Consider the following 14473-nt stretch of genomic DNA (forward strand, 5'->3'; position numbering starts at 1 on the left):
ACAGTTGTAACTATAGATAGGGCTATCTGCTCAGCCTGTAATAGTGATTAAATCCATTACAGTCAATGAAGTTACAGAGTCAAATGCAATCAAAATCAGACTGTGCACCTAAAATTAGGTGCTGTTAATGACATAGCACATTGAGAGACATTGTCACACTCCATGTAACTAACAGTCTGTTTGGTGCCCGTGCCATTGACCTTGGGAGAGTAACCTTGATGTTCCCAGAAGTGAAACATCATGGACTAAGAGGATTGACATTTAATTGTAATCATTGACACTTCATTAGCATTGTTCTTTTTTAGACTTCATTGTATTGACTTTGCAGTGCTCATCAGTAATGAAAATTTGATTCTGTGAACCTTTAAACATGAACTCAGTAGGTATTTTAGATTTTCCTTGCTTTGGACTTCGTAATTACATTCCCACTGCACAGATTTTACCAGTTTTTGTTTCACAAACCTCTTTGTGAACCAGCAAATTCATATAAGAGGGACAGGAAATATTCCTTTTAAATGTCTTTACTCCTAGTTCTGGAAAACTTTTGTAAATCTAAATACCTAACATGCGGTTATTCACATGCATGCATGAAATGCAATCACATCTATCTAGGAAACTACCAGATACTTACCAATGCACAGGAACATTATGACACTAATTAGGACATACTGTAAGGAATCTCCTTCATAACCATAGCAGAGAGTTCAAGTATGGAGCTGTAATTAATAGAGACTGGGAGAAGATTGATCTGTTTCATATTGAAACTTAGAGTGATCCAGACCTGACTTTTCTTTTTTGTTTTGTTTTGTTTCTACTTAATTCAGTAAAAACACACCTGCAAGATTTAAGGGGGATTCAGAAATAATTCAAGGTGATTTTATCTAGAGTTTAACTTAATCTGCCATTGGAAATTAATGGCCTTCAAACTGAAGTAAAAGAAGCAGCAAATAATTGCGGTGAACTTAAAAGAAGAACAGCTCTGAGTATCAGAAAATACCTCAATTTCCATTTTCCTTGTTCCCTCAGGCTTTGTGACTGAATGTTTACATCCGACTCCTCTAAAACAACAACTCAGTTTCTCTCCTGACTAGCCATGATTCTCACTATTCTACCCAGCCCCCAGATCTCCTCTGATCCTCATTGCATTTCTCTTCTCTCCCTCTGTACCTTATCAGCAAGTTCCCTGTTCTTTCAAGTTTTCCAACATGTCCAATCAAGAGGCTGCATGACATGTGGCCAGTCTGCAGGCCAAACAGCATAGACTCTTACCTATCTAGGAATCATTAATCTGGGTTTCCTTCCCATTGCTCTCAGCTGTCATCTTTTTCCCAAATAGGCAGGAACTGAGATCTGACTTTCTCCGTCAATCTGTTGACTCTCCATAGAATGGTTTGATAAACAGGCAGAGAGACTATAATCACAAATGATGCCCTTGAGAAATCTAGCTTAACTCAAGAGACTTTCTTTATGGTAATAAATCTGGTGGGCACATTGTATAGATATCTTTTTTTGTATATTTTGTTATTTAACAGTTTGACATTGACAAGGAAGCAGGAGAGAGACAGATTTACCATCGATATTGTATGGAACGGGCATCCGTACACTGTGCCCATGTGTTCACCACAGTCTCACAGATAACAGCAATTGAAGCAGAGCACATGCTTAAAAGAAATCCTGGTAAGACTTGAATTTTTTCCTTTTTACATTTCCTCTCAGTACCTACATTTTCTCAGATTGAATGAAAATAATAGGCATAAAAACATAAGAGCAAGGCACACTGTGTAGGTATGTGTGGCTACACTGTAGAGAACAACTGTTTTTCAAAAGAAATGTACAGACAATATCACTTGAAACACATTCTAGTAACATATGTAATCTGGAAAAATCAAGTTCAGCATCGTGCAATAACTATATTCCGTACCATTTTAGGAGAGTGTTAGTTTACCTCTGTGGATGTCAGGATTTCTTTACAGGGAGTTTATCTACAGTAGAAGACATATATTCTAGTCAACTGAAGAAAACAGAAGGTGAAATCTTTGTAATACATTTCACCAGCTATTACAACTTGCTTTGCTAGTGGAGAGTGATATGCTCTTGTAGGAATGTAGCAAAAGGTTTCATATGTGAAATGATGTTACATGTATTATACTTTCCAGTGATTATGCTGTTCCTCTTTACTTAATATTGAAAGAGATGAGAAGTCTAAAACAAACCATAGATCAATACAACTAATTTCTGTATATATACAACCAGGAAAAGCAATGTGGTTGAGGTCATAAGCATTTTAGGACTTAAGCATGATAAGTGTTATAATGCATATATTATCTTTTGCTAAACAATCAGAACAGTTTAAAAACATAGTTAATGTCTATGCCCAAATATTTGCTTAGCCCTATGCATCAGCCTCATTAAATATGGAATTTATCAGAAACTTTGTCATATAACATATAAGGTAATGAACCCAGTTTGATGCATCATTAAAGCTCTTTTTAAATCAGCACAATGCTTTAGAAGGATAAGCCATAGTATTCCATCCACAGGTATGCATAATTTTGAGATTATTTAGCAGATGTGCTCACATCTTGGTTGTTTCAAATATAGCAATTCTCAAAGGACTTTGGGTTTTTGTGGTTTGTTTTGTTTTGAATTTGGTTTATTTATTTTTTTTAGATTTATTTTAGGTGAATTGCAGTGCTAATTATAGATCTGGAACTGTTATCCCTGCTAGCTTCAATGCCACAAGCCACACCACAATTTCTGCATTAGGATAAACAGAAAGTTATCCACTGGACCCTTAGCTTCATTGCTGACTGATTGAAAAGAATGTGGGGTCAGCAGAACAGAAACATCCTCCTTTTCTGTTTACAAACAAGAAATCTTCTTCTCTGACCTCCTGGTTCACTATGGGAGAACTGGTTCGTGTAGGACTTAGCTTTAATACTGCAACCACTTTCAAGCTCTTCTCAACAACATAAGAATCTTTGACTGTTTTTCTTTCTGGACAGTTTCCATCCATTCTCTGGTATTAATGATGGATTTTTGAATATTTTCACTCATCCACAGCAGGCTGTATGTTGACCAGTCTCATATTCTTTGATTAAAATGCAGCTCCATTTACCCTTTCATCAGTAGTGGTGTTCAATCTGTCTTTTACATAAGTCTCAGAGGTATGAAACAAACATTGTTTCCCAAACTGTCCAGTTCGCTGTTTCTGCTCAACAAACAATATTTCAATTCTGTGCCCTACTGAAAATATGATGAAAGAGGGCTTTACTCCCATTTTAAATGCGGGGTCATTTTGTTTTGTTTAATGAATTGGTGAAAATTCTGTTTTAAAATCACCCCAAGCGGGTCAAGTCAGAATCATTTGATTTCCATATTCACAGGAAAGAAACTGGAATTGATTTAGGTAATAATAGCACAGGATGATATTTTCTGTTGACAAACTGCAAAGATTCAGGACTGACTCATACTTTTTCAGCTTTCTCTTATGACTTTGATCAAATATATACAGCTACAAAATCGAAGTCTAGATCTTAGTCTAAGTCTCCTGGAACTTTGATTCAAAGTATTCTCTACTGCTTATGAAATGTATGTTTTGTAACTGAATGAAAATAATAGAAATCCCACAATATCATCTTTCAAATCAGGGATAAAACTTATGATCAGAGACAGAACCTTACATGATTCATCAGAGAGCAGATTTGACATTAGACACTCAAGCTTTTGACAGATAATTTCCTAAATTATTATTCAAATTTAGTACTCCTAAAAAATAAGCACAACAACAGCATGTGAAGCCAGTTTGATGTAAGCAGTCACTCTGCCAGATTTAGACTGTACGCTTTATCTAGCAAGATGGCAAACTGCCCTTTGCCCTAATGCAAAAGCTCTCTTTTCTGCTAAATCCTCAGAAGTCTGGGTAGAACAGTCCTCTGTTATGCCATGCAGTGAATAAGCGTGTAGTAGAAGACAGTTTCTGCTTTCAAGAGATTTCAATCAACAGCAATAAAGCAGGCAACAATGACATTAGGATTAAAGAGGTAAAGGGCATATTACACGCACAAAAAAATGGCTAAGTGGAGGCATAAATTCAGTTTTGACAGGACAAAGAGGACCTTTATATCCAGCAGGGTTTATGTTAATGTTGAGTACAGGTCAAAACAAAGTCACTTCAATGTTGTAGAGAGTGGAATATAACATGTAATAGCTTTGTGGAGAAAACTAATGAAAACTATTGGATTAGGCAGTGCTATTCTCGAGCTATAAGTGTTAAGAGTATATATTAACTGTTCACATACTGCCATTGGAAGGCACACTTGTTTTTTCCTTAAGAATTTCTCTGACTCTGAAGATGTCTGCCTCTGCTTCTTCTCTGCTTTTCCAGATGTTGTCACTCCAAATGGCTTGAACATTAAGAAGTTTTCAGCAATGCATGAATTTCAGAATTTGCATTCCATGTACAAGGCTAGGATTCAAGAGTTCATTCGAGGTCATTTCTATGGGTATGCTTTTACTTTTCAAGATTTAGCAATGATTTTCCAACACTATTTAAGGCAAAAAACAAGCCAGGAAGACTAACAAATACTTCATAAAGGAGGTGAATTGTTACCAACTTAGTCAAATATCTGTCAGGGATTTCTCAGACAGAAATTGAAGGAATTTCAGATACCAGCTCTAACTCTGCTTAAGACCTTGTGGGATCAGGCAGAAGATCTTGATTATTTTCTTTATTTAACCAAGATGGACTTTATCGGATTGATAGTCACCTTAATGTGAAGAAAAGCCTCTCTTTCATTATTTTCCTGGGGTAATAAATTTCTCCAGAATAAAAAACATGTCTTTTGTATGATTACATCTTGAAAAATACTTTCATGCTTGTCTATTTGTTTGCTTGGTTTCAGCCACCTTGACTTCAGTCTTGAAAATACCTTATTTTTCTTCATTGCTGGGAGATATGAATTTTCCAACAAAGGAGCTGATATGTTTCTAGAAGCCTTATCAAGACTAAACTTTTTGCTGAGGGTAAGGAAGCTTCTGGAAATGTGGAAAACTTACTGTATTATAGAAGTCGTGTGATAATTTCTATTTCACACTCTGGTTTACAGGAAAATAATTATAGCATATTCTGGCTTTTCATGAAGCTATCTTCCTGAGTCAACAAAGCATACAACAATGTCAGATTGCTTAAAAATAATTGATTACATAGCTCAAGAAGTTAATTTGTGGGTGATACCCTTGTTTTTAAAGAAAAATACTAAAAAAATGATTTAAGAGTTTACTCTGAAAGTGCATCTATCAAAAAGAAGATAAAAAATAATCACATAATAATACAATTAAAAATATTTTTATGCTAACAACTTAAATTATTTTCCCATAAATTGAAGATGGCTTTATTGTGCTTCTGTTACAACGCGCTTGCCAGCTCCTGATTTCATCCAAAACTATTCAAAGAACACTTGCTCTGTAATTACCTCAGAAGGATTTTGACTGGGATCACCAGGATACTCTTACTCCTTGTGAGCCTGAAAATGATGGTGAAACTTAAACTATGCTCCAGTAGTGTGCCTGAACCTCACAAATGCTCAGCATTGGATACTTTGACTGATACTTTGAAGACAAACTACGTACATTATGATGCTTTGTTAGTACACACTAATATAATAGCATATAGACATTTGAGCTGCCCTAAAGAAAGGGAAGAATTCTAAAATCATAAGTGAATCCTATTATTTTACACTACACATTTTTTTGTACCTCTATCTGATAGAAGCACACTAACAGTATATTTGTTTGTCTAATGTTTATAGAGTGGAAGCAATTCAAAGTAATTTAATTTTTACAGCTCTGAGCAGTTTACTCTTAGCTTTCCTTTAAAGAGTTGCTGACAAGAGTCCAGTCTTGTTCTGCTCCATATGAAGAGTCTCTCAGGAATTTGATCTTCTGAAACTTGTTTATGCACAGGAGAAGCAAGTGAAACCATCTATAACCAAAGGGTTGGATTTTATATCTCGTGCTTTTTGCCTTTGGAGTAGCTAGATGTAAGAGATGAGCAAGAGGTTACTTGTGTTTTTTTGTGTGCCTGACAGGTTCTATGTTAGGGATTCAGATATACAGTGGTTGCTAATATTAATTCTTTTAGAATATACACCTGGGGCATTGCTGCAGAAGATTGTTCTGCTTGCTATATGGAGTCTGCCCCATGCCTGGGCACTCTCCATCTACTAAACTAGTTTCTCACTCCTTTAAGCCAACCAAGCTTATGTCACATGAGAAAATCTGTTTGCTATTTTTATTTTTATTTTTTTGCTGTTTATATTCATATTCTAATCCATGCTTTACTAAACCATGAGAAGCCAGGAAGATCCACACTGATCAAACTGGAATTGAGCAATTGGTACCTGTTCATCTGTATCTATTCTCAGTTACATTCCTGACTTGATAAAAACTTGACAGCTAAAGGGAGAGGAGCCTTCCTGGATGACCAGTCAGTGTCTGCTGGGTTATGCTGTGACTATTTTGTAGTGTTAACATGGGCTTTGATACCCTGTGGTGAGTTTTAATTTTTCTCTCCATCTCATGTCCATTCAGGTACATAAGAGTGATGTTACAGTTGTTGTGTTCTTCATTATGCCAGCAAAGACAAACAATTTCAATGTGGAAACCCTGAAAGGACAAGCAGTCCGGAAGCAGCTCTGGTAATTGCCATTTTCACTGAGGGCCTTGATTAAGGAGACATATTGATGTTTCTGATGAAGATTAATGTTCTTTCTTCTTGTCACAGTTGTTATGAGTTTAGAAGTTTTGTTTTGTTTTTTTTTAATTTATTTTACTACTTTTCAAACAAAAAAGCAAAGCAGAATTCAACCATTGAACCTCATCTCCCTTTAACTACTGTGTGATTCTACACAGGAGATACGTGGGGTACTTTCAGACTGAAACACATCATAGAATTGAATGGTGATATTCTTCAAAGAAAATCAAGAAAATGAAGGATTAATTTTATTTAAAGAAAAAGTGGAAAATGTTATTTCATTCAGCATATTTACAGATTAATTATCTAATCAGGGAAATTAAAATGTACACCCTATCAAGTGAGCAGAACAGTTAAATACTTCTGCTGCAGAAGTAAGGAAGATGATTTTTAAGCTAAGGGACAAAAGCTCCTAGCTTCTGCCTTGATACCTGTTTCTCACTGTGTTTAACCTCTTTCAGATGCCAATTCCTTAGTTGTAAAATTATAGAAATAGAAATGACTCAGAGATCTGTAGATAAAAGGTACAGATTACAAAAAGGATACTATTTAAAATATATATATATATCTTCTTAACTGCCCCCAGCAGATAACTTGTGGCTGAATTTCTGGGTATCAGTAGACAAGTTGAAACTTTAATTAAAGGATAATGAAATTGCACAGGCACAGCAACAGAAATAGTTTAAGGGTCATTGGAATATCTAGCTCTGACTGTACTTGAAAAAGAAGTCAGATATGAGAAATCTATTTGCTTTCTAGATATCTCTGGAGTGATCAAACAGTGACTTCAGTGATTTTCAGAAAATCATGACTCATCCTCTACAACCTCAGGAAAAGTCTAAAATGAACAAGAAAAATCATCTTTTGAAATTGGCTATCACCTTCTGTGGATGTGCAGAGGATTTACACAGTTATCTTTATCTGTAGATGGCTAAAGTGCTATAATATATCGAGAGCTTTTAATGAGAAAGCATATGCATGAACTGGCCATCCAGGGAAAAATACCATTGAAGGCTGAACTGAATTAAATGGGCAGTGTGTTGTTGCTGTCATAGGGCAAGATTCTGGATCTACATCAACTTCAATAAACTAATGTGAGTGCAGTGAGAGACAGCCATGCTTTCAACAAGCCCTTTTTGCCTCTGCCATATTTTTAATTTAACGCATGTGATGTTTGAATCCAACACAACAGGTTCATATTAAATACTATATATTAGGAAAGTTTAAATGAAATGAAATTTGCAGAGATTTTTCCCTGTTGTATCTTTACTACATGGCTGTTTCTCTGATACTCAGAAATAAAGGCACAGTGGTAACTGTAAAGGTAAACCAAAAGATGTGAAATCATGCAAAAAGCTATATTTCCAGATGTTCTTCCCACTGTGCTCTGTGAAAAGTAAAAGATCCTCTGTGTCCTTAAATGCAACAGTGCCATGATCATCATGTGAGCTGCTGTAAAATTAACACACTTGATATCACAGTTAAATAATAATATTAATTGATTTTAAGGATGCCACGGAAGTTAAATACAGGACAAGGATGGCAGTTATCAAGAAATGATGATGGCTGATATGGGATATAAAATCCTTCTTCTGCTTATGAAACAGCCTATCCTAAGTGAGTTAAGTTTTGGAGATTGTTCAAGGCATGAGTCAATAAAACAGCCATGAGTGGGCTAGCTTGCTGGTATTTGAATCAATTTGTTTTGACATTTAGCTGCTTCACAGCTCATAGAGAATTAACTCATCTACTATTGTATCAATGTGAGTTGAGAGAGAGCAACTAAAAATAAGTTATGTGGATTTTCAGCTTGGTAAAGTTTAGGATTTCACTCAACAAATTTTGTCTAAGTCCAAAGTCTAATTCTCAGAAATCAGAAAAGCAGGAAGAGTTCCATGAAAGTGGGCATTTTAGTCAGACTGAGAGTGTATTTGCTGTTTTGAGAACACTGCTTTCAGTTGTACTTCCAAGCTCTTTCTTCTACGATCAGGATGATATGGCTCTTTGCATTAAGAATGGCTGTTCACTCAAGTTCTTTCTCAATATAACACTTCTGTCACAGGTTTAATTATTAGCTTAAAACATGGGCTGGGCTTTCCAGAAAGATGTTTGATTTCCAAAATGACTTATGCCAAATTACTTGTTAATCTAACCCTTATTAAAAAATAAATAAATTAATTAATTAAGTGAAATAACAGAGCTGAAATGGAAGGAAGAATCTTTCTTTAAAATCACCATTTTTTTACCTCTTGTATTGCTCATAAGGTCAAGTTAAACTGAAAACATCTGGGCCTTCAATGTCTATTTCTCTACTTAGAGTCACATATATCTCTTCTTTTTCATAGCTGAGATGAAAGTGTGGCCTACTGATCAAAGTTCTGGAAATAATCATTAGTGAGTTCTGTTTCTGGCTTTAGCGGTTAGTTCATCATTGGGTACAGATCATATCCTCTGTTGCACTGAAATGAGTCGTTATGGCTGCTGCTTGGGTAGAAGACATTTGAATGCTTCTGCATTCTTGGTTCCACCAGCATACACAAAAACACAATATAATTTACAGCAGCAGGGGTATATTTTATTCTGTCTTTGAAAAGGATTCTCATGTTTATACATAAATGTATTTATTTTCCTAGGGACACTGCACAATCTGTGAAAGAAAAGTTTGGAAAGAAACTCTACAATGCCTTACTAAAGTGAGTGTATAGGTTACTTTGTCCTGTCTTGCAGGGCCACATATTCATTTGGCTTACCCATAGTGATTTGGTGGTTCTGCTCTTTGTCTAAGAAATATTGGGGTCTACAGAAGGGATATAGGAGAAGAGATGGGACCCTCTGTGCTGTATACAGGATAGTTGTATGATAGGCAAACCACAGATGAAAAAATTAAAGGTACTAACATCCCATCTTGTAAAGGATCTTAAGAGACATGGGGGATATTTATGCAATGCTGAGAATTACTCACGGACGAAAATGAGCACCAGAGACAAATATGGGTTATTGAATTGGTTGTATCCTTTCAAAAGACATCTGATGTGAGCTGGAAGTGAATCATCCAGAGCTGAGAGGACTGAAACTTCAGCAAAAATAAAGTGTGATTGAAAAACAAAACAAAACAAAAATTCCTTTTGGAGTTTTCTGTAAGATAACTGGAAAGATAGCAAGTTTGTGGCAGAATAAAATGTAGGGAGTGTAGAAGGGACAGGAAAACTAAGGAAAGATTCAGGTTGACATCAGCAGACTTCAGATCAGACCTTGTTTATTTCTTCTTTTCTTTTTTTTTTTTTTTAAAGCATCTTTAATGTAAACTCATAATGCTAGTTCTCAGAAGGACTGATAATAAATCATTTGGTAAACTAGGCTCTGTGTGTTGCCTCCGCAGAGGAGAAATTCCAGACTTGAGCAAGATTCTTGACCGGGATGATATAACCATTATGAAAAGAGCTATCTTTTCAACTCAGGTCAGAAAGCAAATTATTTATATGAAAATCTACTGTATAAGTTGAGCACAGCTATGTACGAGGATTGTGTTTGACATGTGTGCTTTGGAAAAAAAAAAGTTTTTAACAAATGTACTTCTCACTGGTAACATTTAAAGATCATCTGTGATTGTTTTTGAGGAGAGTTTGATGCAAAATAATTTTTTTTGGCAAATCTACAAATCTTCCTCCAGTCACATGCAGGACACCAAATTCTGTCATTCTTTTTTTCATTTTGCACAAAGTTCAAAATCTTTGCGTTGTTTCTGAAGCTTGAATTATTCCATTTTAATGAAAGATGTAAATTCAATCCTTTAAGGAGAGTTAAGGTCAATCCTCTACCACAAGTAGAAATAAATGGTAGGCATTTCTAAAAGTTAATGCAAATGCATTGCTTTTGAGGTAAATTAACCTGTGATAGCTTTTATGGTCTAATTTGTGTCCTGGGCTCTGTAAAAAACAATGTTATGTGATTCTAAGTTTCCTTTCATGTCTTCAAATGAAATGGTAAAAAGCTATCCACGTTAACAGCAAAATCTCCCAGCGTCTTCCACTAACATCAGAAAATGGTAACAGAACCCTTTTCTGGGAGCTTTGCCTGGCTCAAGGATTGTCTTTTCTCTTTTAAGCGACACTGTCTGCCTCCGGTGACCACCCACAACATGATTGACGATGGCAATGATCCAATACTCAATACCATCCGACGTATTGGCCTTTTCAACAACCGAACAGACAGAGTAAAGGTACCTTCTGTTGTTTTTTCATTCTAGATATAAAATGGAATTAAAGAGTCGGAATCTGGATCATTAGCATAAAAAGAACAGTCGAATTCCTGATAGAGAGTCAGTAATGTACTATTTCCTCCCTCTTGCTCCCTTTCCAGGAATAATGATCCAATGAGCTCTGAGAATAGAATACTAACTGTTTGAAGTAATTAGTCAGTAAACTGCATGTAACACTGTAGACACCTGCTCTTGCTTCTCAACAGACTTGACTGGATAGGTTGTACAAAACTGGCATTACAACAGGAAAATTACCTACTATACCAACAGGCTTAGCATCTAATAAGCTGAATGTCATGGATAAAAATTCTGTAAAGTTGAAAGAGAAAGTCATCTTGAGACTTGTATTACATGTCCATGAAGACACAGTTAGCATATGAAAAAGCTACAGTGATGCCAATGAAAAATCTTACTTGATTCATTGGGATCAAATAAGCTTGCATAATGAGTTTACAAGCCATTTACTGGTTGAGTACAATTTACCCAAGGGAGTAACATGATTATATTATTAAGAAAAGACAAAGTCATATCCCTGACATGGAATAATGTTCAGAGTATGTAAATGCAAGGAAGAAAGGCCCAGAGAAGGTTTAACCCTTCCCTCATAATCCTTTCTCCCTGAGCTGATTGGGCAGGCTATACAAGGTGCTTCTCTGCTTGATAGTGGAATATGGGACTGTGACCTCAAACCCAGCAGAGTCATACAAATAAATTAGCTTGGGTCCTGGAAGAGGTATATTAACCTAAGCTAATAAGCTTAGTTTTTCAGTAAGATCAGTTAGCCCAAGTCCAGAATTATGACGATGGCATTATAATACATCTGGTTTCAGCTTTCTTCTGAGAACTGCAAGCATTCCTATTTTTCAGCTGGGTGCTCAGGAGTGCTATATACTTATGAGGCGTCCTCTGGAAGAAAACATCCCAGTATTCTATACTGTGGTATGACAGACCAAAAGAACCAATTCAGTACTGCTAAATGTTACAGCCTTAGGCATAATCAACAATGTGCATGGTCTTTCTTGAGCAAGAAGAATAATGCCAAAGACCCATTCAGAAAATAGTGTTCATTATCAGTATTATTTCCAGGACAAGACTACATACAGACAGGTTACAAGATAATGCATTTTAGTGTGGAAATTGAATTAGGCAACAGGATGGACAAGGAATGTATTGTCCAAGTGCTCAGAAGAAGACCAGAGTGAAAAAAATTACTGAAGCTTACTGATAAATGCAATGCATTGATGATGCTTTTCTTTCACCTCTAATGTAATTTTTGAATATCCAGGTGATAGTACATCCAGAGTTTCTTTCTTCGACAAGCCCGTTGCTGCCCTTGGACTATGAAGAATTTGTTAGAGGTTGTCACTTGGGTGTATTTCCATCATACTATGAACCCTGGGGTTATACTCCAGGTAGGCAATCAGTACATTTTAATAGGTATCAAAAGATGAATACCCATTCTGCTGATGCAGAATAGATTTAAAGCCAGTTTCTTCTGGAGTGCTGAAAAAACTCTTTTGACTCTGTTTCCTCTGCAGTGCAAAGGTCTTACTGCTGAAAAAATTTGGGGGCCAGGTGGTATTAAATGGCATCTACTGACTGACAGCTACTCAAATTTGTCCCTGCGCTGGAACCTTTTCCATACTAACATGTAATCTTTCAATTTTCTGTGGCTTTAGAACAAAATAAAATAAAATAAAATAAAGTCATTTTTGGATATAATTTTTAATTTGCATAGGGGATTTTAAAAGACTTAGAGGAATGTGCATATTGAAAAAAAAAGAACAGAGCAAGAGTTCTGATACTACCAGCAGACATACTTCAGTGGGTTTAATTCAAGATAGCAATTAAGTTTGGTATGTGTATGTAACACCACATGTACGATATTTACCACAAATACGTACATGAAGTAATAGATATTCTCACAGACTTAAAAGGAAATTTTTAAAGATACAGAGAGCATTTAGTTTCAGGCTCAAAAAAATTTACCCAGATTTACAATGAGCACTTAACACCTAATGAAATCGGTACAAACCAGAAACTTGAATGTCTATCAAGATCAAAGCATAGGTGCCTATTTTATTTTGTATGCCCTGCAAAATATCTTCTGTAACCTTGATACACATCTGAACATTTGGATGCTCCTCTGAAGTGAATTAGCGGTAAGCCAGTGAATCAGAATAAAAGTTTTGTGAAGTTGATCATTCTCCAGAGCTATTTCTCTCCACTTAAGGGAGCGATCTAATTCCAATGCAGTTTTGCATTCCAGCACTTTCTCTTCCTGTTTTAGTCTCAGCTGAAGTATAAGGAAAATGTGACAGCCAGGGATGATTTTGAAATTAAACTTTAAAGTAACCTGATCAGAAAAGTTAGACTGCTACTTAGCAGTTTTGAGGAAAGCTGTGATTTACACTGGTTAAAAGAGTTATTTCTTTTACTAATGCAGAACAGATTCTCTTTGTTGATATATTCCATTTAATTCTCCCTGAAACAGAAAGTGTTCTTTTTTGGTGGATTTGTAGATCTGCTGTATCAACATCAGCTTCATTGTCATATGAAGGAAGGCCATGTAGATGGCTTTCAGCATTTCAGTTGGAGTATTTTACTTCATATGTTTGTTGCTTTAGGTTAGACTTAATATTCATCAGCAGAAACTCTTTAAGCAGGAGTAAAAAGTTATTCTTACTCACAGCAATGATAGAAATAACTACAAAAGAGGCATGCATTTTATAATTTTGTAAAGCTGATTCCACATCTACTTTGAAAGCAATCCAAACTTAAGGTTTCCTTTGTTGTTACTATAGGGACTAGTTTAAAAGCACCTAATAACAAAATACAATGTATAGCACGCTCTTGCAATTAAGAGAATCAGTTTTGCAAATAGTAATGAATCACCTAATTAACAACTGTGTACAACTGTGTACAGGCTTCAGTTTAAAATGCAGGCGGTCCAGGCCATATATCAGGATTCTCTGTTTCAACACTAGAATCCTGCAATGTTTTCAGTTTACCTGCTGGAAAACACAAAAATATATCTGCAAAAACAGTATGAAATTTTCCCTTTAAAAATCCTTTCTTTGTCTTTTCTTTTCCCCTTAATCCACATCAAAGCATTATAGTTTTCCCTTGATATTTTCAGAGCAGCTCTAGTTTTATGGGACCTTCTGTTCATCTATTTCATTTTCTTTTTTTTCTCATGAGGTAAAACCATTCAAAACATATTGTCTTTAAACATTTTTTTTTTATCTATTTCTTTTGGCAGCTGAATGTACTGTGATGGGTATTCCCAGTGTGACCACAAACCTTTCTGGATTCGGCTGTTTCATGCAGGAACATGTTGCTGACCCAGCTGCTTATGGTAAAGTTTTTAACACCGTATCAAAATAGTGCCTCTGAATTAGGAAGCAAAACCACAGCAACAGCAATTCGTCAGCTCCTGAATTTCATGCTTTTACTAGTGC

General features: G+C 35.7%; 1 protein-coding gene across 1 annotated transcript in view; it reads left to right on the forward strand.

Moving 5' to 3' along the window:
• The window catches only part of GYS2 (glycogen synthase 2), a 41524-nt gene that overhangs the window by 22998 nt on the left and 4053 nt on the right, over window positions 1-14473 (forward strand). Inside the window, exons 7-15 of the mRNA XM_010715755.4 lie at window positions 1533-1677; window positions 4388-4505; window positions 4905-5025; window positions 6592-6698; window positions 9388-9447; window positions 10134-10212; window positions 10860-10973; window positions 12298-12424; window positions 14275-14370. Of these exons, the coding sequence (XP_010714057.1) occupies window positions 1533-1677; window positions 4388-4505; window positions 4905-5025; window positions 6592-6698; window positions 9388-9447; window positions 10134-10212; window positions 10860-10973; window positions 12298-12424; window positions 14275-14370 (967 nt within the window). The remainder of the gene's footprint in view (window positions 1-1532; window positions 1678-4387; window positions 4506-4904; window positions 5026-6591; window positions 6699-9387; window positions 9448-10133; window positions 10213-10859; window positions 10974-12297; window positions 12425-14274; window positions 14371-14473) is intronic.

The sequence above is a fragment of the Meleagris gallopavo genome, chromosome 1, assembly GCF_905368555.1.
Source record: "Meleagris gallopavo chromosome 1, MGAL_WU_HG_1.1, whole genome shotgun sequence".
Taxonomy (NCBI): Eukaryota; Metazoa; Chordata; class Aves; order Galliformes; family Phasianidae; genus Meleagris; species Meleagris gallopavo.